Here is a 26614-nt window from a genome sequence, read left to right as displayed (position 1 = left end):
TGTGAAAATAAAATGTTTGGGGCTAAAATAACATTTTTGTTGGAAAAATTTGATTTTTTAATTTTCATGGCTCCATATTATAAACTTCTGGAAAGCCGCAGGGTGGTTCAAGGTGCTCACCACACATCTAGATGCATTCTTTGAGGGATATACGGTAGTTACATAAATGGTGTCACTTTCTGGGGGTTTCCACTGTTTAGGCACATTAGGGGCTCTCAAAACATGACATGACACCTGCAGATCATTCCATCAAAATCTGCATTTCAAAACATCACTTCTTCCTTTCTGAGCCCTGTCGTGCATCCAAACAGTAGTTTTTCATAACATATGGGGTATCTGTGTACTCAGGAGAAATTGCACAACAAAATTTGAGGTCCGTTTTATCCTATTACTTTCTGAAAATAAAAAATTTGGGACTGAAAGAACATTTTTGTGGGAAAAACTTGATTTTTTTTAATTTTCACGGCTCAATGTTATAAACTTCTGAGACACTTCTGGGGGTTCAAGGTGCTCACCTCACATCTAAATAAGTTCCCTGAGGGGGTCTAGTTTCCAACATGGTGTCACTTGTGGGGTGTTTTCACTTTTTATGCACATCAGCAGCACTCCAAACACGACATGGTGCTCGCTAATTATTCCAGCAAATTTTGCGTTCAAAAAGTCAAACGGTGGTCCTTACTTTCTGAGCCCTGCCGTGCTCCCAAACAGTATTTTTTTCTCTACATATGGTGTATTAGCGTACTTAGGAGAAATTGCACAACAAATTGTACCCTGCATTTTTTTCTGTTACCCTTGTGAAAATGCAAAATTTGGGGCTAAAAACATTTTTGTGGGAAAAATTGGATTTTTTTAAATTTTCTCATCTCAGTGTTTTAAACTTTTGTGAAGCACCTGGGGGGATCAAGGTGCTTCCCCACATCTAGATAAGTTCCCTGAGTGATATAGCTTCCATGCAATGCGCCCAAACAGTAGTTTTCCCCCACATATGGTCAGGAGAAAATTGCTCAACAAATTTGGGGGTCCATTTTTCCTGTTACCTTTGTGAAAATAAAAAAACTAGGGCCTAAAGTAAAAATTTGGTGAAAAAAGCTAAATGTTAATTTTTTCCTTCAGAATCAGTGGAATTCGTTGAAGCGTTCCAGAGTGTTTACCTCATAAAGTGACACGGGTCGGTATTGTAAAATTTGCCCTGGTCAGGAAGGAGAATAAACAGCCTTAAAAGGGATTAAATCACCACTTTAGTGTTTCTTTAATTCAGTGCTGGAGTGGTGCTACTAATCTAAGTTCCCTGATCCAATATTACATTTACTAGCCACCATCTTCAGCTCTTCTCAGCGCGGCTCCACTCCCGCGGCGCCATGTTGTGACTGCAACTTATGACTAACCGTAAGGCAGAGCTCACGGTCACAAGCTCTCGGGGTATAATGTGTGCAAAACTGTAAAGCGCTGCGGAATATGTTAGCGCTATATAAAAATAAATATTATTATATATTATTATAAGCCATGTAAAAAAAAAGATCAAAAAGACAGCGCTGTGAGGCGCTGTCTTTTTGATATGGAATACGCTCTGGGATGGACTCCCTGGTTTTGACGTTGCCCTTTTTGTCCTTAAGGGGTATGGCTTTAGTGTGGGGTGCGGTTTAACTGTTTTTGCTTGGACAAAGCTCTCGGGGTAAGTCTATGAGAGCTTCTTTGTGGTCTCATTCTGGCTTTCATAACTTACATTGAGTTATGACTTTCGGCTCACCCAGCAAAAAAGGTCACACACTGTTGCAGACCGATGGGGGCAGCGCAAGATGGCAGCTGGCGAGTACAACACTCGGGTTAGGGATTTTAACTTATTACTTGGTAAAACCTACAGTATGTCTACACCAGAAACTACAGCTTCCTTTTCCTGGTCATCTCTCTCTCTGCCCTGGCCCTGCTCATTCTCAACTCAGATCTCCCAGCTCTAGTTTCCTGGGATCTAGTTACTCGGTTCTTCACTCCAGTCTGGTTACTTGGTTCCTGAACCTAGCCACACTGCTGCCTGAGGCGAACTTCAAAACGGCGCTCCCCCAACACATATACAGTACAGCCCCCCTATAGGGCTCCCATCTCATATACAGTCCCCCCATACATTACATGAGTGATAACTATGGTACATTCTACAATAGGTCATAAATCAGACAGTATAGTCCTCTATACAGTATTCTGGGCACCACAGTGCTCCATACAGAATAATGAGCCCCATATATTGCTCCAAACAGTATAATGGCCACACATGATGCTGCATACTGTATAATGGCCACACATGATGCTCCATACTGTATAATGGCCACACATGATGCTCCATACTGTATAATAGCCGCATCCATACTGTACAACGGCCACACATGATGCTCCATACTGTATAATGGCCCCACATGATGCTCCATACTGTATAATGGCCCCACATGATGCGCCATACTGTATAATGGCCCCACATGATGCGCCATACTGTATATTGCCCGTACATGATGCTCCATACTGTATAATGGCCCCACAAGATGCTTCATACTGTATAATGGCCCCACATGATGCGCCGTACTGTATAATGGCCCCACATGATGCTCCATGCTGTATATTGGCCACACATAGTGCTCCATACTGTATATTGCCCGTACATGATGCTCCATACTGTATAATGGCCCCACAAGATGCTCCATACTGTATAATGGCCCCACATGATGCTCCATACTGTATAATGACCACACATGATGCTCAATACTGTATAATGGCCGCACATGATGCTCCATACTGTATAATGGCCACACATGATGCTCCATACTGTATAATGACCGCATATGATGCTCCATACTGTATAATGACCACACATGATGCTCCACACTGTATAATGGCCACACACAGTGCTCAATACTGTATAATGGCCGCACATGATACTGCGTACCGTATAATGGCCACACATAGTTAATCCTACACATGCGGCTGCGCTCCGTACACCTTGCACACACGCTCTGATCCGTACACACGCGGCTCCGCTCCATACACCTCATACACACCCGGCTCTGCTCCGTACACCTCATTCACATGCAGCTCCGCTCCGTACACCTAATGCACACCCAGCTCCGCTCCATACACCTAATACACACGCGGCTCTCCTCCGTACACCTCACACACACGGCTCTGCTCCATACACCTCATACACACGCGGCCCCGCTCCGTACACCTCATCCACACGCGGCTCTGCTCCATACACCTCATCCACATGCAGCTCCGCTCCATACACCTAATACACACCCGGCTCCAGGGCCGGCTCCAGGTTTTCGAGGGCCCCGGGCGAAAGAGTCTCAGTGGGCCCCCCCCCCCCTTTAACACATACCCCGATTTATGATGCACAGATACGGCAGAGAAATGTATAGTACAATGCCAGATTTCACTTCTTACATGAGTGACAGCTATTGTAGATTCTGCAGTGTATATATACAGGAGGAAAGGTGCTGTGCGTTGTATATATACAGGAGAGGTGCTGTGCAGTGTATATATACAGGAGGAAAGGTGCTGTGCAGTGTATATATACAGGAGAGGTGCTTTTCTGTTTTGAGTTTTTCTATGAAACAAAGACTTTTCTACATAAACGTTTGGTTTTACGGCCCCAACCGACCTGTGCTACAAAGTAACAGGCGGCTCGGGCATTAATGAGGGACCTGATACTGAATCCTTTCCACAAACCCTAATGACCCAATTAGTGCCCTGTCATTAGAAGCTCATTAAACGCCTCCCTGTCCCGAGCAGTCATGTACAGTATGGGGGGATCCTGCAGCCCACCCCCTGACTGCTCCATACCATACACTGCCCTCTGTCGCGCTCACTATTATCCTGTGCATTTCTCTGTCATCGTTACCCCATGTTACACTTGTCACCCCCCACTACAGAGTAGCAGGGCAGCCAATGTCACCCCCTCCCGGACCCTAGTGGCAGCAGGAAATGTCTGCTCCTCTATTGGGTTGGAACCTGATTTAATCAAGGAATAATGTGGATTTGTTGCCGGTGGCTGCAGGGGAAGGGTTAAGTGATGCCATGTCCTTGGTGGGAGCAGTGGCAGCTGCTGGGACCTGGACAGAGACAACCAATGTTGCTGTGACTGCACAGTGTGATGTGGAGGAGAGAAGCTGAGACTCCGGAGCAGAAATCACCCACATGCCAGCACTGGGCAGAGTCCCTCCAGTCACCAGCCTGAGGCCACGGGGCCCCAACCTACAGCCCACAGCTCAGATTTATCCATGGCAGCAGCTCCCCTTCCTCCTGGCATCTGGTTAACCCCATTTATGCGGGTCGGATGGTTATCTTTAAGGTTCAGCAATAACCATACAGATGGGAAGGGGTTAAGCTTCTTCCTACCCCACTGGTGCAGGTTTGGTGCAGCATGCATGTATTCTGGGTGAGCTGGGCGGCTACAGGCTGCACACCACCAGCTGCTCCTCCAGACATCACCCACATTTTTAGGCAGTGGAGAAAGACAGCAGCAGACTGAGCCACAACTGCAACCACTGCTGGATACCTTTGCACTCACTCAGTCACTAGTAGGACGGAGCTCCTCGGAATCTGCCTGATAAACTTCAGCACTGTCTGCAGCCACCCAGGGGGGAGAGCAGAGAACGTGCTCTCTCCGCCCACAATGTCACACTGGCTGCCTTCTGTTAACCCCTATGTGTGCCTGCCTGGCTGCACTGACTGAGTGAGAAGATGCTTGTGTCAGAGCTGGCACATAGGGGTTAAGAGAACGCAGCCAGCAGCGACTTTGTGGGGGGAGAGAGCATGTTATCTCCTGCTCTGCTCTCCCAGCTGTATCTATGACAGCATGAGTGGGCCCCCCCCTCTCCCCAGGGCCCCGGCATTTGCCCGCTGTGCCGGGTGCTGACGCCGGCCCTGCCCGGCTCTGCTATGTACACCTCACACACGGCTCCGCTCCGTACACCTCATACACACGCGGCTCCCCTCCATACACCTCATCCACATGCGGCTCTGCTCCGTACACCTCATACACACGTGGCTCCGCTCCGTACACCTCGTACACACGTGGCTCCGCTCCGTACACCTAATCCACACGAGGCTCTGCTCCGTACACCTCATCCACATGCAGCTCCGCTCCATACACCTAATACACACCCGACTCTGCTATGTACACCTCACACACGGCTCCGCTCCGTACACCTCATACACACATGGCTCTGCTCCGTACACCTCATACACACGGCTCTGCTCCGTACACCTCATACACACACAGCTCTGCTCCGTACACCTCATACACACAAGGCTCTGCTCTGTACACCTCATACACACACGGCTCCGCTCCGTACACCTCATATACACGGCTCCACTCCGTACACCTCATACACACACAGCTCCGCTCACATCATACACACACGGCTCCGCTCCGTACACCTCGTACACATTCAGCTCCGCTCAGTACACCTCGTACACACGGCTCTGCTACATCCACACTGTAAACCCCTCCTGACCCAACACATAAGGTAGCTTACCATGGCAACCAGCACAGCAGAGTCCTGCAATCCATGGAGGTCCCGATCATGTGACCCCTGACTCCACCCCTCCTGTGACCTCATCACAGGTCCTGTGCGCACAGAGCAGCCAATAGGTTGTGGGTTGTGAGCAGGGGCGCGCGCACCGCACTAGTGACACTCAGCAAATGTCAGGGATTATGAAGAGTCGGCACCACGTGTTCTGACCGCCGCTCTGCCGCCCCCTGTCTTTCAGTGAGGACTGCCGCCTGAAGCAAAGGACTCAACTTGCCTCATGATAGCGGCGCCCCTGCTCGGAGACCACCCGAGCGTGCTTGGGAAAACCCGAGCAAGGAGTATACTCGCTCATCACTAGTTACTAGGTTCCTTACTCGGGCCTGGTCACTCGGTTCCTTACTCCAGGAACTCCGGTCTGGTCACTCGGTTCCTTACTTGTAATGGCGGCTGTAAGCACACCGCACATCCGACCTGCCACAGGTCCAAACGCCGACTTCTACCCTTTGCCGCCCCTCTGGGCCTTAGACTAGTGATGTGTCGTTCGTGAACGATCCGACACAAAGAGCCGGCTCCCGGCTGTGAACGAAAGGAGTCGGCTCTGCAGCGTGAGTGAGCCGAGTCTTTTTTTTTTTTTTCTTTCTTGGCTGCTGGTGCCTGCAGCCTATCAGATTCAGGGTACTGAAGTGACTGTGACTCATGTGGGAGGAGCAGTGAGGAGAGAGGGAGCTGTGGACTGTTAACCCTTAAGTGCCCCCAGACTGCAAGGATTAGTGTTCCACCATCCTTTAGTTGTTGGAGTCAGGATTTGAGCTACCTTAGTCCCAAATAAAGATATACTTTACTGGCCTCATCCATGGCATTATATAATGTGTGTGTGTGTGTATATATATATATATATATATATATATATATCTCGACTCAGCATACTGGCCTCATGCATGGCATATACATATATATATGTATAGGCCAGGGGCGGACACAGACTGCAGAGGGCCCCTGTGCAAGAAATCTTCCTGGGCCCCCCCATACCGCAACATATAATGCTCCATACAATTCATTATTGAATATCGCCCCATAGATGCTCCATATAAAGCTGTGCCGCCACATATAATGCTCCGTACAATTCATTATTGAATATCGCCCCATAGATGCTCCATATAAAGCTGTGCCGCCACATATAATGCTCCGTACAATTCATTATGGCCCCATAGGTGCTCCATATAACGCTGTGCCACATAGAAATGCTGCTGCTGCAATAAAAAAAAAATGACATGCTCACCTCTCGTCTCTGCCCGCTGGTCCTCAGCGTCATGTCTCTCCGCACTGACTGTTCAGGCAGAGGGCGGCGCGCACACTGTACGTCATCGAGCCCTCTGACCTGCACAGTCACAGCAAGAGGACCGGCGCCCGGTGTGTGGAACGTGGACAGGTAAATATGATACTCACCTGCTCCCGACTCCTTCTCCCGGACTGTGGACAGATGGTCTCCGCAGACTCCGGGCACGGCAGCCTCTTCACCAGCGGTCACTGGGTACCGCGGCGCTCATTACAGGATCCACACAGTGTATCACAACAATGCCATGTATGTCCGTCGCCGTCGGGGACCCCCTCCCGCTCTGGGCCCCGGTGCGGTGACAATGCCGTGTATGTCCGTCGCCGTCGGGGCCCCCCTCCCACTCTGGGCCCCGGTGCGGTGACAATGCCGTGTATGTCCGTCGCCGTCGGGGCCCCCCTCCCGCTCTGGGCCCCGGTGCGGTGACAATGCCGTGTATGTCCGTCGCCGTCGGGGCCCCCCTCCCGCTCTGGGCCCCGGTGCGGTGACAATGCCGTGTATGTCCGTCGCCGTCGGGGCCCCCCTCCCGCTCTGGGCCCCGGTGCGGTGACAATGCCGTGTATGTCCGTCGCCGTCGGGGCCCCCCTCCCGCTCTGGGCCCCGGTGCGGTGACAATGCCGTGTATGTCCGTCGCCGTCGGGGCCCCCCTCCCGCTCTGGGCCCCGGTGCGGTGACAATGCCGTGTATGTCCGTCGCCGTCGGGGCCCCCCTCCCGCTCTGGGCCCCGATGCGGTGACAATGCCGTGTATGTCCGTCGCCGTTGGGGCCCCCCTCCCGCTCTGGGCCCCGATGCGGTGACAATGCCGTGTATGTCCGTCACCGTCGGGGCCCCCCTCCCACTCTGGGCCCCGATGCGGTGACAATGCCGTGTATGTCCGTCGCCGTCGGGGACCCCCTCCCACTCTGGGCCCCGATGTGGTGACAATGCCGTGTATGTCCGTCGCCGTCGGGGCCCCCCTCCCACTCTGGGCCCCGATGCGGTGACAATGCCGTGTATGTCCGTCGCCGTCGGGGACCCCCTCCCACTCTGGGCCCCGGTGCGGTGACAATGCCGTGTATGTCCGTCGCCGTCGGGGACCCCCTCCCACTCTGGGCCCCGGTGCGGTGACAATGCCGTGTATGTCCGTCGCCGTCGGGGACCCCCTCCCACTCTGGGCCCCGGTGCGGTGACAATGCCGTGTATGTCCGTCGCCGTCGGGGACCCCCTCCCACTCTGGGCCCCGGTGCGGTGACAATGCCGTGTATGTCCGTCGCCGTCGGGGCCCCCCTCCCGCTCTGGACCCCGGTGCGGTTGCACCGGTTGAACCGGTGGTATGTCCGCCCCTGGTATAGGCGGAGGGACTCAGCAGATTGTTTGGTAGCATAGTATTAGTCAGGACTGAGGAGGATTCAGGACAGGAACATACAGGGAGGAGGATGGACGATGTCGGTTGTTGCTGCTGAGTGTAATATAAAGTGATTTTAGGCATAACCTGTGATGAGATCTAGCACAGCTCCAATCATTATATAGCGTTACGCTGGTTTCACAATTGCATATTTCACATTGCGTGTGACAATGGCTGCACACAGATCCGTTTTCATCTCCATTGACTTTCAATGGTGACAGATGGGACTTGCGTGTGCATCCAGTTGTCACCAGTTTCCCACAGATCCATGTGTCTCCATATTTTATCAGACGCAGAAAAATGCAACTTGTTGCAGCTTTGTGTCATCTGAAAAACACACAGGCACAGGAACCCGCACGGACAGTGGCTACACGTCTGGAATTACCATGGAGCACGGATCCGTTATGCGGGACTGAGCATGCTCGGAAGCAAGGGATGTGTTGTATGGGGAAGTGATGGCCCTGTATGGGAACAGTATGCAGACATAATGGAGACTATGCATGCTGTGCCCTATGTTATAGTGTGCTAATGGTAATAACATGGATTGGGGGCCTGTATATAACATGGGGGCACCTGGTTAGGGACTGCACGGGTGGCTCTGCGTTCACACTAGCGCTTTGGTACGGTGCGTTGTGATGTGGAGCAATCCTGATCCAGATTGCATCTCTATACTTAACATAGAGACGCATGGACCTGCGTCTGCATCAGGATCAAGATGCATCAGGATTTGTCATCTGCTCCCAAAACGCAGCTTGTTGCGAATTTTGGGTGTTAAAAAATCTGCAGACATCCTGGTACCTGGCAGCGCATCCAAAAAACATCTGATTGTCAATGTAGATGCCCCCGAATCAGGATGCTGCGTCCAATCTGCATGCAAATTTCATGCTGCGCAGGCTCCGAGCCTAATTTTTATTTTCTTTCACTTTCACCAGTGCTTGTAACATGCCTTATATTCTCATACAGCGCCAATACATCACAGCACTTACTAAATCAGAAAGGACAGGTACAAAAAAATGCCACATATTAGAAAGTAATACATAAGACTACAACCAGGGGCCTGTTCACAAGAGCAAACAATCTGAGGAAATAGCAATACTAAAAAACAGTCTGTACTGCTTCACTAGATACTTCTACAGGTGTATAATGAGGCTGTCACTCTACAGGCAAAGACCGAGAGCGAGGACGGTTGAAAACGGGTTTTTATTTTGAAAAAGAGCCGGTTCGCGAGCCGAAAGAGCCGGATCACCAAAAAGAGCCGGACTGCCCATCACTACCTTAGACTGCTAACGGCTATCACCTGACCTGGTGTCTCCTCTAATCTCTTCCCTCAGGGAACATGCACTTCACTCTTCAGTTCCAGCTGTTATAATTATCTCTCCTTTCTCTTTTCCTATCATCTTTGACCGGCAGATGACTGTTCTCACCTGCAGACACCTGGTTCTGCAATGAATGACGCTATATAAGTGAGTAAAATAAATAAACTGTGTGAATCTTCTCACTTGTCCATCCCCTTACAGCAGTGACATGGAAATAGGATTGAAATAGGTGACAGTCAGTACTAGGATCACACGTGGGAACACACCGATCGTCATGATGTTCCTTTGTCCACACCCCATGTGCAGCGCTGCACGGACACATTCCCAGATGGCTATGCACAATCTATCCGCCAGGTGTCGCTGTAGTGTGACGCCAACCGATGCATTGAGCCCCCCCTAGCGGTCAGCTGTGTCGGCCCGAGCGCTGAGAAAAAGCAAGGCAGGAGGATAAGGGGCGGGGTTATCTTATAATAGCCAATCACAGAGACAGCGCCCGAGAAGGAAACGGATCCGTTCCCGATAGCCAATGACAGAGCGTGAATCAAGGAACTGTAGGAATTGGGGGCGGGGCGTCCGCCAACAGCCCCGGAGCGAGCAGTTCACACAGCGATCCGGAGCCGCCTCCTCAGGAAGCAGGAACCGAAACTACTACACCCGCCTGGGCCTCCTGTGTTCCCCGCTCCCTGCAGCCTCGTCCTCCGCTGCTGGCCATGCCGGCGAGGGGAAGGTAATGAGCCGCAGAGCCCCGGGGACTCGGCTGAACAGCAGCAAGCAGTACCAGCGGAGCTGGAATGACTGGCAACCCAGGTCAGTGGGCGGCCGAGGCCTAGTTCTGCCCCGGGCGGAGGGGGGACTGCACATGACCGACCGGGTACGGGGAGGCGGAAATGTGTGCGGCAGGTGACAGGGCGGACACGGGGGGCTGCTGTGAGGCCTACACGGCCCGGGGAGAGCCTGGTGGTGCCCGGGGGCTGGAGAGAGAGGGAGCCGGCCTGGGGGGCAGGAGAGAGGGAGCCGGCCTGGGGGGCAGGAGAGAGGGAGAGCCGGCCTGGAGGCAGGAGAGAGAGGGAGCCGGCCTGGAGGCAGGAGAGAGGGAGAGCCGGCCTGGAGGCAGGAGAGAGGGAGAGCCGGCCTGGGGGGCAGGAGAGAGGGAGAGCCGGCCTGGAGGCAGGAGAGAGAGGGAGCCGGCCTGGAGGCAGGAGAGAGGGAGAGCCGGCCTGGAGGCAGGAGAGAGGGAGAGCCGGCCTGGAGGCAGGAGAGAGAGGGAGCCGGCCTGGAGGCAGGAGAGAGGGAGCCGGCCTGGAGGCAGGAGAGAGAGGGAGCCGGCCTGGGGGGCAGGAGAGAGGGAGAGCCGGCCTGGAGGCAGGAGAGAGGAAGCCGGCCTGGAGGCAGGAGAGAGGGAGCCGGCCTGGGGGGCAGGAGAGAGGGAGAGCCGGCCTGGAGGCAGGAGAGAGGGAGAGCCGGCCTGGAGGGCAGGAGAGAGAGGGAGCCGGCCTGGGGGGCAGGAGAGAGGGAGAGCCGGCCTGGAGGCAGGAGAGAGGGAGCCGGCCTGGGGGGCAGGAGAGAGGGAGAGCCGGCCTGGAGGCAGGAGAGAGGGAGAGCCGGCCTGGAGGCAGGAGAGAGAGGGAGCCGGCCTGGAGGCAGGAGAGAGGGAGCCGGCCTGGAGGCAGGAGAGAGAGGGAGCCGGCCTGGAGGGCAGGAGAGAGGGAGAGCCGGCCTGGGGGCAGGAGAGAGGGAGCCGGCCTGGAGGGCAGGAGAGAGGGAGCCGGCCTGGAGGGCAGGAGAGAGGGAGCCGGCCTGGAGGGCAGGAGAGAGGGAGCCGGCCTGGAGGCAGGAGAGAGGGAGCCGGCCTGGAGGCAGGAGAGAGGGAGAGCCGGCCTGGAGGCAGGAGAGAGGGAGAGCCGGCCTGGAGGCAGGAGAGAGAGGGAGCCGGCCTGGAGGCAGGAGAGAGGAAGCCGGCCTGGAGGCAGGAGAGAGAGGAAGCCGGCCTGGAGGCAGGAGAGAGGAAGCCGGCCTGGAGGGCAGGAGAGAGGGAGAGCCGGCCTGGAGGGCAGGAGAGAGAGGGAGCCGGCCTGGGGGGCAGGAGAGAGGGAGAGCCGGCCTGGAGGCAGGAGAGAGGGAGAGCCGGCCTGGAGGCAGGAGAGAGGGAGAGCCGGCCTGGAGGCAGGAGAGAGAGGGAGCCGGCCTGGAGGCAGGAGAGAGGAAGCCGGCCTGGAGGCAGGAGAGAGAGGGAGCCGGCCTGGAGGGCAGGAGAGAGAGGGAGCCGGCCTGGAGGCAGGAGAGAGGGAGCCGGCCTGGAGGCAGGAGAGAGGGAGCCGGCCTGGAGGCAGGAGAGAGGGAGCCGGCCTGGGGGGCAGGAGAGAGGGAGCCGGCCTGGGGGGCAGGAGAGAGGGAGCCGGCCTGGAGGCAGGAGAGAGGGAGAGCCGGCCTGGAGGCAGGAGAGAGGGAGAGCCGGCCTGGAGGCAGGAGAGAGAGGGAGCCGGCCTGGGGGGCAGGAGAGAGGGAGCCGGCCTGGAGGGCAGGAGAGAGAGGGAGCCGGCCTGGAGGGCAGGAGAGAGAGGGAGGGCCGGCCGGGGGGGGCAGGAGAGAGAGGGAGGGCCGGCCGGGGGGGGCAGGAGAGAGAGGGAGGGCCGGCCGGGGGGGGCAGGAGAGAGAGGGAGGGCCGGCCGGGGGGGGGCAGGAGAGAGAGGGAGGGCCGGCCGGGGGGGGCAGGAGAGAGAGGGAGGGCCGGCCGGGGGGGGGCAGGAGAGAGAGGGAGGGCCGGCCGGGGGGGGCAGGAGAGAGAGGGAGGGCCGGCCGGGGGGGGCAGGAGAGAGAGGGAGGGCCGGCCGGGGGGGGCAGGAGAGAGAGGGAGGGCCGGCCTGGGGGGGCAGGAGAGAGAGGGAGGGCCGGCCTGGTGCCCCGGGGGAGGGGGGTACAGGAGAGAGAGGGAGGGCCTGGTATTCAGGGCAGTGTAGAGAGCCCACCTTACAGGTCACTACTACCAGTGTGTGCCATTCTGCTACTGCCACTACTCAACATTTAAAGGGAACCTGTCACCAGATTTGGCCTATACGAGTTACAGCCACCACCTTCCAGGGCTTATATATAGCATTCTATAATTCAGTGCAACTGCCCCCGACCTGGAAGAACTGAAAAATAACTTTTATGATACTCACTCACCCGCAGGGTGGTCCGCTCCGATGGGTGTCGCTCTTCTTGGTCCGGCGCCTCCCATCTTCTTATGATCCCCGTCCTCCTGCTTGCTTCATGTGGATGACGTGTCTCTGCGTCATCCACACCGGCTCCCCGGAATCACGCTCCTGCGCAGGAGTGCTTATCTGCCCTGTTCAGGGCAGAGTTAAAGGGAACTTGTCACCCCCTTCCCAGGAGTTAGTAACTAAGAGTCATCTTGTGCAGCACTAATGCTGCATTCTGACAAGGTGGCTCTTTTAGTTATTGTTCGTGGCACTGCAGAAATAATCGCTTTTGAAATTTGTCCCTCATGCCTTCAAATCGTCCGGGGGGGCAGGTCTTTCCCCCCTAATCCAGACGCACCACATCCGTCACCCTGCGAACCGGGCGCCGCCTCCTCGGCGTTATTCAATTCTCCAGGCGCCTGCGCTGTCACATTCTGTCTTGGCCATGCGCAGTTCGTGCTGCCCGACCACTGACATCACTTGATGTCTTGCTTACTGCGCCTGCGCGCACATGCGGCCCGAGATCCCACCCCACAGTCTCTTATGATTTATTCACACTGCGGGGTGGGATCACGGGCCGTGCCTGCCAGCAGGCCTGTGGAGTCGGTATAAAATGGACTGATTCCTTAAATATATATATATATATATATATATATATATATATATATATATACACACACACACACACATTGGGTACAGTAGTACAATGCAGGATGTGCTGTACATATTTTCATAATTTGGGAAAGTTGTGAAATGTCCTATAAAGGTCTGTTCTCGATCTAAGGATCTTTGCTTTTATGGGAGATGAATCTGTGCTGCACTTATGTCCATGCTCAGTAGTGACCAGTGCTGTAGAGATGGAGGTTTGGTTCGCAGACTGCACAGCCCTGGCTGCCACTATAATACATGTGAATAATGGTGTTTGCTGCCACAATACTACAGGGTTACTACTGGTGTGTGCCCGCTGTGTGCTGCCACTGTACTACAGAGTCATTACTGGTGTGTGCCCGCTGTGTGCTGCCACTGTACTACAGAGTCATTACTGGTGTGTGCCCCCTGTGCTGCCACTATACTACAGGGTCATTACTGGTGTGTGCCCGCTGTGTGCTGCCACTATACGTCAGTCATTACTGGTGTGTGCTGCCACTGTACTGCAGTCATTACTGGTGTGTGCTGCCACTATACTGCAGTCATTACTGGTGTGTGCTGCCACTATACTGCAGTCATTACTGGTGTGTGCTGCCACTATACTGCAGTCATTACTGGTGTGTGCTGCCACTATACTGCAGTCATTACTGGTGTGTGCTGCCACTATACTGCAGTCATTACTGGTGTGTGCTGCCACTATACTGCAGTCATTACTGGTGTGTGCTGCCACTATACGTCAGTCATTACTGGTGTGTGCTGCCACTGTACTGCAGTCATTACTGGTGTGTGCTGCCACTGTACTGCAGTCATTACTGGTGTGTGCTGCCACTGTACTGCAGTCATTACTGGTGTGTGCTGCCACTGTACTGCAGTCATTACTGGTGTGTGCTGCCACTGTACTGCAGTCATTACTGGTGTGTGCTGCCACTGTACTGCAGTCATTACTGGTGTGTGCTGCCACTGTACTGCAGTCATTACTGGTGTGTGCTGCCACTGTACTGCAGTCATTACTGGTGTGTGCTGCCACTGTACTGCAGTCATTACTGGTGTGTGCTGCCACTGTACTGCAGTCATTACTGGTGTGTGCTGCCACCGTGTGCTCCACTGCATCACATCATGGTGGCCAGTCCTCTCCTCAGTCTGCCTGTCCAGCTTATGGAGGGGGTGACTGGATATCCTGGTGGCAGTAGCTGTCACTGGCAGGCATTTTCAGTTGCTGCTTTGATGTCAGTCACCTGTATCATTTCCTGTTTTGTTGCATGTCAGTGATTCTCCTCATAAAGGATCCTGAGATCAGATGTCCATGAAGTGGGCGACCCCTGCTCCCGGTCCCCTGTGTTTTCAGACTTGGTGGTAACCAGTAGTCAGGCAGCTTGGGTTGTCTGATCCAATTCTTTATTTAAAAAAAAAAAATATATATATATATATATATGTATTGCAGCAGTCCGATAGGCTAGTATGTATTTTTAATTTCACTTGCTTTAGCCCCAGGTAACTGGTTTACCTGTTACCACTCCCAATACCCCCCACTGCTCCGGTTGTGTCCACTGGTACAAGAATTGATCACGTCTGGTCGGTTCACTCTCATGACAGTTTTGGCCGCTGATGGACAGGTCTTCATCACTTCTGTTTCCGTCAGAGACAACCAGAGCCTGATATTGGAGTTGTACGAAACATTTTCTTTCTAACGATCCCTGCCCTTTGGCAAGTTTTGCAATACTGGCAGAAAACCCATTCTACCCTCTTAGAAAAAGTCCTGGAAAATCCCTAGAATCACTGCGCTGTGCTTTTAATAATAATAATAATAATCTTTATTTTTGTATAGCGCTAACATATTCCACAGCGCTTTACAGTTTTGCACACATCATCATCACTGTCACCAATGGGGCTCACAATCTAAATTCCCTATCAGTTTGCCTTTGGAATGTGGGAGGAAACCGGAGAACCCGGAGGAAACCCACGCAAACACGGGGAGAACATACAAACTCCTTGCAGATGTTGTCCAAGGTGGGATTAGAACCCAGGACTCCAGCGCTGCAAGACTTTTAGTTACACTCTACAATGTAGGCACAATCTCTCAGAAATGAGTGGAGGTGATTTTTTTTTTTTTTTTTTCTGAAGACAATCCCTGTCCATTTACCCCACTAAGACTTGTGGGTGTGATATAGGAGTCCTATAAGTCTCAAATTGGCCAACGTGGCCTTCTCTGAGTTCCACTGGTGGGCAGTCATGTATCTTGTCATTCTACAGTTTTTTTTTTTTTTCCCTTGCTAAAGAGCGATGCCAAAGACCTAGTAAATCTGGTGTTCCAGCTCTGCTGCTCCAGTGGTGTCTGCTAGTCTTATAGACCTGTCTCGCAGTGAAAACTTAGCGACGTTGCCATGTGGCAGCCCTAGCCAGTCACTATCCTCAGGAGGTCACGTTTGTATGGTCGTCACTATCAGGGCTGTGGAGCCGGTAAGCTAAACCTCCAAGTCCGACTCCTCAATTTCCATGACACCGACTCGGACTCCACCAAAATGGACTCCGATTCTACAGCCCTGCCAGGACTGAGGAGTCTGTAAGCCAAACCTCCGACTCCTCAATTTCCATGGCTCCAACTGCACCAAAATGGGCTACGACTCCGACTCCACAGCCCTGGTCAAAATATGTGAACTCTAGAATTCATCATCAACCTTAAAGGAGTTGTCCACGTCTAAGACAACCTGTTCTCATTCCCCATGTTTCTCCCCATTAACATTAAAAATACTCTCGTGCCCTTCCGGCATTATTCCAGTGGTGTCGGTAGTCACTTTCTTGGGGCTCCCGTGAGTTTGTTACGACACGTGAGCCCTGTGCCCAGTCATCGATGGTTTCACTGGCCTCGCCTTTAGACGTATACATTAACAGGAAGCTGCCCTCCACAGCCATTACTTCCTGTTAATAATGTATGCGTCCGAAGGCGGGGCCAGTGACACCAGCACTGATTGGGCCGCATGCGTGTGCCTTGGGAACATGACTGCCAACACTCTGTAGCGACGTTGACAAGGGAGGCGAGTACAGGGGTTTTCATTTCATCGGGGCCAAACACATTGAGAAGGGGTGGTTCTAGTAGTGGACAACCCCTTCAATCCAAGCCTATTTTCACCTTCATGATCCCACTGATTCTGAGATTGTTGTTTTTTTTTTTTGTTTTTTTTTTCGTATATATTGTGGTAAAAATTCTTTGATGTGACTTGCATTTATTTGGGGTAAAAGAGAAATTTGGCACAAATTTTGAAAATTTAGCAATTTTCAAACTTTTCATTTTTATGCCCTTAAATCCGAGAGTTACATCACATAAAATAGGTTATAAAAACATTTCCCACGTGTCTACTCTACATCAGCAAAAATTTTTTAACACCGTAAACTTTTGTTTTGTTAGGAAGTTATAAGGGTTAAAAGTACATTTTTGCAATAAAATTTACAAACCATGTTTTTTTTTTTTTGTTTTTTTTTTGGGACCACATCACATTTCAAGCTACTTTGAGGGGCCTGTATGACAGAAAATGCACCAAATTTACACCATTCTACAAACTGCACCCCTCAAGGTGCTCAAAACCACATTCAAGAAGTTAGTTAAACCTACAGGGGCTTCATAGGAATTTTTGGAACATGGAAGGAAAAAATGAACATTTAACTTTGTGTCAAAATTTTTTAACTTTAGATCCAAACTTTGTTTTTCTTGTTACAGGGGTAATAGCAAAAATGGTCCCCAAAATGTGTTGTGCAGTTTCTCCTGAGCATGCTGATATGTGGTGAAAAACTACTGTTTAGGCGCACGGGAGGGCTCGGAAGGGAAGTAGCGCCATTTGACTTTTTGAATGTAAAATTTGATTGCTTAGTTAGCATGTTGCATTTGGAGAGCCCCTGATGTGCCTAAACAGTGGAACTTCCCTCCCCCACAAGTGACACCATGTTGGAAAATGGACCCCCCCAGGGAACTTATCTAGACGCTTGGTGAGCATCTTGAACCACCAGGTGTTTCACAGAAATTTATAACGGTGAGCCCTGAAAATAAAAGAATTGTATTTTCCCCGCAAAAAAATATTTGTACTCCCAAATTTTGCATTTTCACAAGGATAACATGAGAAGTTGAACAATATGTTGTGCAGTATGCCGATACCCCATATGTGGGGGGAAACTACTGTTTAGGGGCATGGCTCAGAAAAGGAGTGGTGTTTTAGAAAGCAGACTTTGATGGATTTGTGTGCCGGTGTCATGTCTTGTCGAGATCCCCTGATGTCCCTACACAGTGGAAAACCCCATAGATTTTGCAAGGGCCATTTTGCTTTTTCAGAGCCTTTGTGCTGCCAGTAGCGTGGAAGCACCCTATATTTCTGTTAACAGATGACAGACCTTTTATTGGGAACATTTTACATAACATTTATGATCACGTTTATCCAGCGCTCTACGCTGATTACTTACTTCGGCATTTCCATCTAAATCTCCCAAGTGACCTGATTCAGATGAAACCCCCAAGTGATCCATTCACTATGAAGCAGCAGAGTTACTCTCAACTCTGTCTGGCCTCTGTTCAGCGTTGTCCTTCTTTTCACAAGTGCACAAAACTGTTTCAGACTGCGCTTTTATGCAATCCTAAAAAGGTGGACACTGCCAGATCATAGTCCAGACATCATCCACAGTGCCTCCATCTGCCTCATAGGGAATCTTCAGGCTGCATCACGAATTATAGAGATTTATACAGAGACCCGGTGTCAGCGCTCAGTGCAGAGCGCAGGATAAATGTTAGCAGAGACGCTAATATTAATATCGATATTGATGTGTGGACTGTGGGCCTCTGGTTTTCAGCTCCACAGCTGTCTCAGTCCGCAGGCCGGGCAGAGACAGCCAGAGAGCAGGATATGGCCCGCGGGCCGTATTTTGCCCAGGTCTGGTCAAATGTGATTTTAGCCCATTCGTCCACTCAAACATTCTTCAAATCCTAAATGTCCCGTTTGCTCCTTCTATGATCTCTGAGCTTTAGTTCCTTCCATAAATGTTCTATTGAACTCAGACCAGGTGATTGGCGCGGTCATTCTAGCAGCTTTATTTTCTCTCTGAAACCAATTGAATGTTTCCTTGGCCGTGTGTTTGGGATCACGGTCTTGCTGAAGTGTTCACCCTTGTTTCATCTTCATCAACCTGGTAGATGGCGGCAGATTGTTTTCCTTCCTTCAATTATATGAAATTTGCCATATGCTGAAAAACAGCCCCACATGATGTTCCCACCTCCAAACTTCAATGTTGTTGTGGTGATTTTGGGGTGATATGTAGTGCCTTTTGGCCTCCAAATATCCTGTGTATTATGGCATCTAAAGAGTCCGGTTTTTGTCTCGTCTGACCAGACTATATTCTCCCAGAATTTTAAAGACTGGCCCAAACGTTTTTGAGCAAACTTTAAAGGCTATTCAGCATGTTTTTTTTTGTTTGTTTGTTTGTTCAGCAATGGAGGCTTGCGTGTTGGGCTTGCCTTGCATACATGCCATGGAGGTTGATTGCATTACTTCTAGTTTTCTTTTGAAACAATTGTACCTGCTGATTCTAGGTCTTTCTGTAGCTCTTCACTGTTGGTCCTTGGCTCTGATTCTGATTCTCCCTTTCTGATTCTTTTGACGACTGTCTTAAGTCTTGCAGGAATCACCTGGTCATGGCAAGTTTATGGTGAAATGATGCTTTTTCCACATCCTGATTTATGGCCCCAACAATTTTTCTGTAGTCAATGCCATCAGTATGTTTTGCAACAATAAGGTTGCTATGGTCTTGACATCTCACTGGTTTTACCTATATACCCAAGTATAAGCCTCCACCCCCCCCCCCCCATTTTGCCACAAAAAACTGGGAAAACTTAATGACTCGCGTATAAGCCTAGGGTGGAAAATGCAGCAGCTACCGGTAAATTTCAAAAATAAAAATAGGTACCGATAAAAGTAAAATTAATTGAGACATCAGAAGGTTAAGTGTTTTTGAATATCCATATTGAATCAGGAGCCCCATATAATGCTCCATACAGTTCACGATGGGCCCCATAAGATGCTCATATTAAAATATGCTCCATATAATGCTGCACAAAGGTTAATAATGGCCCCGTAAGATGCTCCATAGAATATGCCCCATACAGTACTGCATAAAGGTTAATAAGGGGCCCCATAAAATGCTCCATAGACACATTTGCCCCATACAGTACTGCATAAAGGTTAATAAGGGCCCCATGAGATGCTCCATAGAGATATTTGCCCCATATGCTGTTGCTGCAATTAAAAAACAAAACAAAAAACGACATACTTGCCTCGTCGCTCAGGCCCCCGGCACTTGCAATATTCACCGGTCCTGGTTTCGGTGCCGCTGTGTCTTCTGCGTCCTGTGCACTGCCGCTCAGGCAGAGGGCGCGCACTAAGCGCGTCATTGCACCCTCTGACCTGAGCGTCACTGCAGAGGACGCGGAAGATGGAGCGGCGCCCGGAACGAGGAAAGGTGAATATTGCACTGCGCTCCCCCTCCCCATTATACCCTCCTGCTCCTGATGAGGTCCCTGCATCTCCGGGTGCTGCAGCTTCTTCCAGCGTTGAGCGGTTACCGTTACCGCTCATTACAGTAATGAATATGCGGCTCCACCCCTATAGGAGTGGAGTCGGGTCCATATTCATTACTGTAATAAGCGGTACCACGTGACAGCTCACTACAGGAAGAAGCTGTCAGCGACCGGAGATGCAGGGACCTCGTCAGGAGCAGGAGAGTATGTCACAGCCGCCCCTCCCCCACCGACCCCCCCTGGGACAATATTTCGAGTATAAGCCGAGAGGGGCACTTTCAGCCTAAAAAAAAATGGGCTTATACTCGAGTATATACGGTGCTTAAAGATTTCAGCTGGTGTCAGGACTTTTCATGGCTTTTTCCACCTCTTTCTTCATGTGTTCAATACTTTTTTCTTCATGTGTTCAATACTTTTTTCTTCATTTGTTCAATACTTTTTCCGTTTGTCACCTCTCATTATTACACATGGCTTAACACTAGAAGTCCCAGAAATTTTGAGCTCCAAAGGTTCCAAAGGTAGAAATGTTAAATGACCCCTCTCTGGGACTTCTAGTGTTAAAGGGAAGCTGTCGCCAGATTTGGCCGATAAGAGATACGGCCATCACCTTTCAGGGCTGAAATACAGCATTCTGTATTGCTGTATATAAGCTTCCAACCTGACCTGTAAGAGAAGACCTGTCCGAGTCTCCGCCAGAGAAATTTCACCTATACAATGTATTGGATGCGGTGAACACATGCGGATTCACCTGCGTTCAGAGGACGGCATCTCTTTGGATGCAGCGGACATGCTCTGCGTCCAAAGTGCTGCCACTTTCGGATCGTGTGCACATACCCTGAGGTTCTTGCCGCCATCTCTTCTTATTGAAACTACGCTTCTTTTTTTTTTTTTTTTTCTTTTGTCTTGCGAACTCCTGCATGTTCTGGGGACCTTCCAGTGCTGACTGGCTTTTGTTTGCTTTTGGCCAGATACGTGGACTACCCCTGCAACTACTGCACGTTCTGTTTGCACACTTTGACTCATACTGTGTCTTTAATACTTGAAGCGTCACTTATGCCTTTATGTATTGCCTTTCAGTAAGTGTAGTATCTGGTCAATGTGCACATTTTTAAATGCAGATAATTTTTTTTTATGCAATAGTTTTTGTCTGCTCTGTATACAGCCAGTGCACTGTACACTTACCATTTAGGGAAGAACGTGGAATGATTCTTTTTTTTTTTTTCTTTTAATTGTTCCTTTCTTGCCTCCTATAGAGAAGCATAGTGTTTGTAGTAATGCTGCGATTCTACCATGGCTTAAAGGGAGTCTGTCAGTAACATTACACGAAAAGATAATGGTAATTGAGCATTCTTAAAGAGAACCTGTCACCAGGTTTGGCCAATGCGAGTATAAGCCCCCGATCCAACCTGGGAGGCGACCACGAACTTTATTTTAAACACAAAAAAAACCCTGATTTTTCATTCCTTCTCTCCAGCGAACGCTGCTGGGGAGAAGGAATGAATGCCGGCTTCAGCACCAAAGGCAAGGGACAGCGCTTAATTCTAGCGCTGTCTCCTGCACGGTCCGTGTGGTCCTCAGTCGGCACAAGGATGGCACACGGACAGCATCTGTGTGCGGTACGTGTTTACACGGACCCATTGACTTTAATGAGTCCTTGTGATACGTGCGCTCCCACGAACACTGACATGTCTGCGTGTTTTGCAAACAGACACACGGTCCGTAAAAACACGCTGACATGTGCAGAGACACGTTGATTTTAATGTGTCTACGTGAGTCAGTGTCTCAGTTTCCTCACGTACGGATCACCACACGTACCGGAGCCACTGATGTGTGAAACAGGCCTAAGCCGATAAGTAAACACAGTCACACACAAACACATAGTCACCAGCCTATGTAGGAGCGTTAACAGAATGAACGTACATAGGCTGTGACCAGACAGCAACTGTTAATTTTAAAATGAAAAAATATTGGGTGGGCTCCGAGTAATTTTAATAGCCAGCAGAGGGAAAGCTGAGGGCTGATGTTAATATTCTGGGAAGGAGCCAATAGCCGTAAAGGTTGCCAGGCTATTAATATCAGCTCACAGTTGTTTGCTTAGTTTACAGGGGGACCCCAGAAAAAAATTGACATAGGGTCCCCCTTTAATATCTAACCAGCAAAGGCTAGTCGGACAGCTGCGAGCTGATATTAATAGCCTAGGAAGGGGCCGTAAATATATTCCCCTCCCAGACTACCAACATCAGCCCTCAGCCACCCCAGAAAATGTGCATCTATAAGATGCGCCAAATCTGGCACTTAGCCTCGCTCTTCCCACTTGCCCTGTAGCAGTGGCAAGTGGGGTTCATATTTGTGGGGTTGATGTCGTCTTTGTATTTTCAGGTGACTTCAAGCCTCCAGGTTAGTAATGGAGAGGCGTCTATAAGACACCTATCCATTACTAATCCTACAGTAATATGGTATAAAAACACACACCCAGAATAAAGTCCTTTATTTGAAATAGTGACAGACTCCTTTTAATAATCTTACTTAATTAAACCATACTCATCGAACGCCTAATCCACCGACGCCAACGTCTCCTGCATCAAAAATAAAATAATAAACCACAATATTTCTCACCTGTCTGCAGGGAAGATAATCCATAATGTTCCACAACGATCCTGATCACTTTGAGAGCAGTCACACCAGACAGCCGGCGATACATTGACAGGAGGTAGTCGCTTCTGCAGTTTATCACTGAGCAGCCGTGAGAGAGTGCAGCGGGGTTCATCAGCTGATCAACTCTGGTGCTCTCCTTTACGGCGTCACTGCTGCGTGGGAAAGTTCTGCTGCGGGGGGCTCCCTCTGCCTGCCTTCTAAATTTAGTAGGTTAATCTGCCCTGAGCGGTGCGGGCACTGCTTCTGGCCGTGTCAGCTGTCAAATCAGCTGAACACCCGGCCCCTGCACACAGCCACCTGCGATTGCCTTGGCATATATATACTAAATAGTACTTGCAAACCATGGTGTGTGTGTGTATGTATGTGTGTGTGTGTATGTGTATATATATATATATATATATATGTGTGTGTGTGTATATATATATATATATATATATATATATATATATATATATATATATATATATATATATATATATATTAATCAAATGTCAGGAATGGGTTAAAGTCAGTTAGCAAAGTTAGCACATACGTTACGTCCTGATCTTCTGTTTCAGGGCTTTAGACATAAGCCAAGGAAGACTTTTTTTTTTTTTTTAAGGATTGTACAGCCATTCATTCTATCATGGATTTTCAAAGCAATGACACCTGCCTCATCAGGTTTAAGAGATTTACATAATTAATGCATTTTGTAGTGTGAAGTCTGGTGCCAAATCTGCTTTTAAGAACAGAATAATTAGTGGTTTGGATGGCAGCCTCTTTTACTAAGTGGCAAATTCTCTAATTTATTGCAGCTGCTCAGCAGCCATTTGTGAATATTGAGTACGGTAGTTTAGCAATGAACACATGAGACATGTGCACACGTTCAGGATTTGCAGCAGGTAAAACGCTGGTTGAAAGATCTGCAGTAAAAAAACGCATTGCGGTAAACGCAGCATGTTAATTAATTGTGTGGTTTTTTTTTTTTTTTTCGGATTTCCCACTATAAAATGCATTGGGAAATGTCCGGGAAAAAAAAACGCATCAAAGACGCGCAAAAAAACGCATGCAGATTGCTTGCAGAAAATTTCAGGTTTTTCTCAGGAATTTTCTGCAAGAAATCCTGAACGTGTGCACATAGCGCTGGCGGTTTTTTTTTTTTAATACGTCGCAATGCGTCGTTTAGGGGAAAAAACGCATCCTGCAAAGTTGTTTGCAGGATGTGTTTTTGCTCCATGGAGTAACATTACCGACGCATTGCGACGTATTGACACACGTCGCAACCGTCGTGCAACGGTTGCGCCGTGTTGTGGCGGACCGCTGGGAGCAAAAAAAACGTTAAATTTAACATTTTTTGCTGCCGACAGACCACTTTTTCCGACCGCGCATGCACGGCCGAAACTCCGCCCCCATCTCCCGCACCTCACAATGGGGCAGCGGATGCGCTGGAGAAATGCATCCACTGCACCCGTTGTACGGTGCATCAAACGCTAGCGTCGGAATCTCGGCCCGACGCATTGCGACGGGCCGAATCCGACGCTAGTGCGAAAGTAGCCTTAGACCCCAAAACGAGACACATTTCTATGACTATACTATAAAAAATGTCCCTTTTGTGTCAGCAAGTAGAGAGTTTTGGTAGCCTGACAAATACATCATTGCGGCCTTTAAATCACCCGGTGTGCAAAATTGTCAAAAAGTATCTGGAGGCGAAGTATATCTGCTGCATATTCACTCGTGCCATCCTCTCCCATCTTCTGGCTTTTCTTTAGTTGTTAATGATCTCCGCTTCATCTAGAATAGGAAGTGGGGGAGCGACGTCTCTTATGTTCCCCTCTTCTGCATGCCTGTTATTCCTGGCCTGTCTCTTACATTGCTCCCAGCCGCACAGGAAGGGTTGGGTCAGTACATGGATTCGTTAGGCGAGCACTAATTAACATTACTATGGGTTGTAGAAATAGAAAGGTTCTGCTCACACTTGTTTCCCTTTAATCAGTTGATGGACCGAGCAGTACTAGAAATAATGCCGCTATAAAATATCCAGCAAAACCAATTCCCGACTGATCCGTGTCTGGTTTTTCCTCTCTGTAGATCTGATAGTGCTTCATCTGACCACGACGGTTTAAAATACTCCACATCCAGAGATCGGGGCACGTCTGCCTCCTATGGATCACACACTGCGAACTCAGCTGGGCGACAGAAGCATGACGAAGGCAGGGTTCACACTGAGGGGCACAATGAAGAGGAAGGTAAGGGCGCCGGTGATGGCGGCACTGATCCCATCTCATGGGTTTACTGGTAAAGGCTCTCTGGGGGCTATGCAGTGGAGTTGGTATCAAAGGCTCTTGTAAAACTCTGTATGCCAAGCTCTCTACATTGTTTTTAATGGTGTGGTACTGTTATTCATCCATAGGACTGACTACGAATGACCATGGCATATGTCGTGGGACCGCAGCATTCAGCTGAATGGTAGTTTATTGAAAAGAAGAAATGATACAGTACTGTGATATATTGGAGCGGGGTTTTTAATGGATTTATATTATTTTCTGTTATATAGATCAATTTAAAAAAAGTAAATGGAGTAACCCTTTTTAAAGGGGTTTTCCAGTTTTGGAAACCCTCCTGCTACCTTCCCTCTTTTCTCTATTGCCCTTCCCGGGTCCCGGTGCAAAGTCTTTGTCGCGGCTTCCCGTGCCTGTTATTGGCTGCAGTGCTGATGTCATGTCATCAGCACTGCAGCCAATCCGTGAGCTCAGCAGCTCACCTTGTGTGGCGCCGCTGAATCCGTTATTTGCTCCAGCGCTGCCGATGTGCTGCAGACAACAAGACACTGAGAGGAGCGGAGGAGACTCGACACTGGACTCGAGGGAGAGTAGAGCACTTCTAGTTTAAAGGATTTCCTGAACTAGTAAAGCGTTTTTAAAGGGGTTTTCCAGGACTTTATATCTTTATTATGTATTTATTTTTACTACAGATATCAGAACTGACAGGCAGGTAGTTGCTAAGTATCTGATTTTTGTGCCCAGCACCCATCTAGGCTTCTGCTCCCGTCTGCTCTGTTGATGGGGTGTGACTACCTATGTCATGCTGATGACAGTCGGCACCCTGCTGCCTAACTGCGGGGAGACAGCAGCCAATCTGCATAATGTCAGCAGTCGTCTCCCGTCAGCAGTGCGGACCGGAAGAGGAGGAGCTGAATCGCCGGCAGGAGCGGTCTGTTCGCTACTACCTGCCGGTTAGTTTTTAGGCCCATAGTGTGTACTATGTGGTTTTTAGCTTTGGACAATTCCTACTTTTTGGGTAGGTTTTTTGATAAGTTGCTCACACTGTCACCCTATTGAGATCAGCTGCAATTTGTGAGGAAATTGGAAAGTAAGGGTTTGTTCACGTTTCATTTTTGCAGCGTGTTTTGTGTTTGTTTTTTTTCTCTCTATTAACAAAACCTAGAATATACAGTACAGGCGTGTTATCAGCATTTTTTTTCTTGCTTTTTTCACCCATTCATTTGAATAGGTGACAAGCACTGCAAAAACGCTGAGAGTTGATTTGGCAAAAACTCAGGCTCGAAAAAAAAACCGCAGCGTGTGAAATAAGATTTCCGAGATCTGATTGATAATGCTGGTTCTGTATGACGCTGTGTATTATACACCAAATATGTTGCAAAAACACCACGTGTGAACAGTATCCAGTGTCCAGTATCCCTGCAGCACCAACACAGGAAAGGTGTTATACAATCCCATAGCTCAGTAAGACCAAGAGACCCTCTGTGTGACTCTTCTCTGGCTGAGATAAGGATCTAGGGCAGAGGACCCCTCTATTAGCCCAGAATTCCCTAACTAGATGCGTGAGAATCCATGCAAACCAGAAAGCCCCTGTAAAGGGAACTGGTCATGTCCTCAAACGCTTTTAACCTACAGATATGGCGCTAATCTGCGGGTTAATGTTATAAATCTGCGTGGTCGTCGCCTGGAAGCACGGCTGCCACTGCTTTCTGTGTAAGGTGGTGTAAACATTGATTGAAAGTAAATAGTTTTTGTTTTTTTCTTACCTCCT

General features: G+C 49.9%; 1 protein-coding gene across 1 annotated transcript in view; it reads left to right on the top strand.

Moving 5' to 3' along the window:
• The first annotated feature begins 10175 nt into the window (after positions 1 to 10175).
• The window catches only part of SMG1 (SMG1 nonsense mediated mRNA decay associated PI3K related kinase), a 121554-nt gene continuing 105115 nt past the window's right edge, over positions 10176 to 26614 (top strand). Inside the window, exons 1-2 of the mRNA XM_069734120.1 lie at positions 10176 to 10360; positions 24653 to 24810. Coding sequence (XP_069590221.1) covers positions 10284 to 10360; positions 24653 to 24810 — 235 coding nt within the window. The 5' untranslated portion in view covers positions 10176 to 10283. The remainder of the gene's footprint in view (positions 10361 to 24652; positions 24811 to 26614) is intronic.

Source organism: Ranitomeya imitator, chromosome 7 (genome assembly GCF_032444005.1).
Source record: "Ranitomeya imitator isolate aRanImi1 chromosome 7, aRanImi1.pri, whole genome shotgun sequence".
Lineage (NCBI taxonomy): Eukaryota > Metazoa > Chordata > Amphibia > Anura > Dendrobatidae > Ranitomeya > Ranitomeya imitator.
The sequence above is the reverse complement of the archived record's forward strand: the minus strand, read 5'-3'. Positions and strand labels throughout refer to the sequence as shown.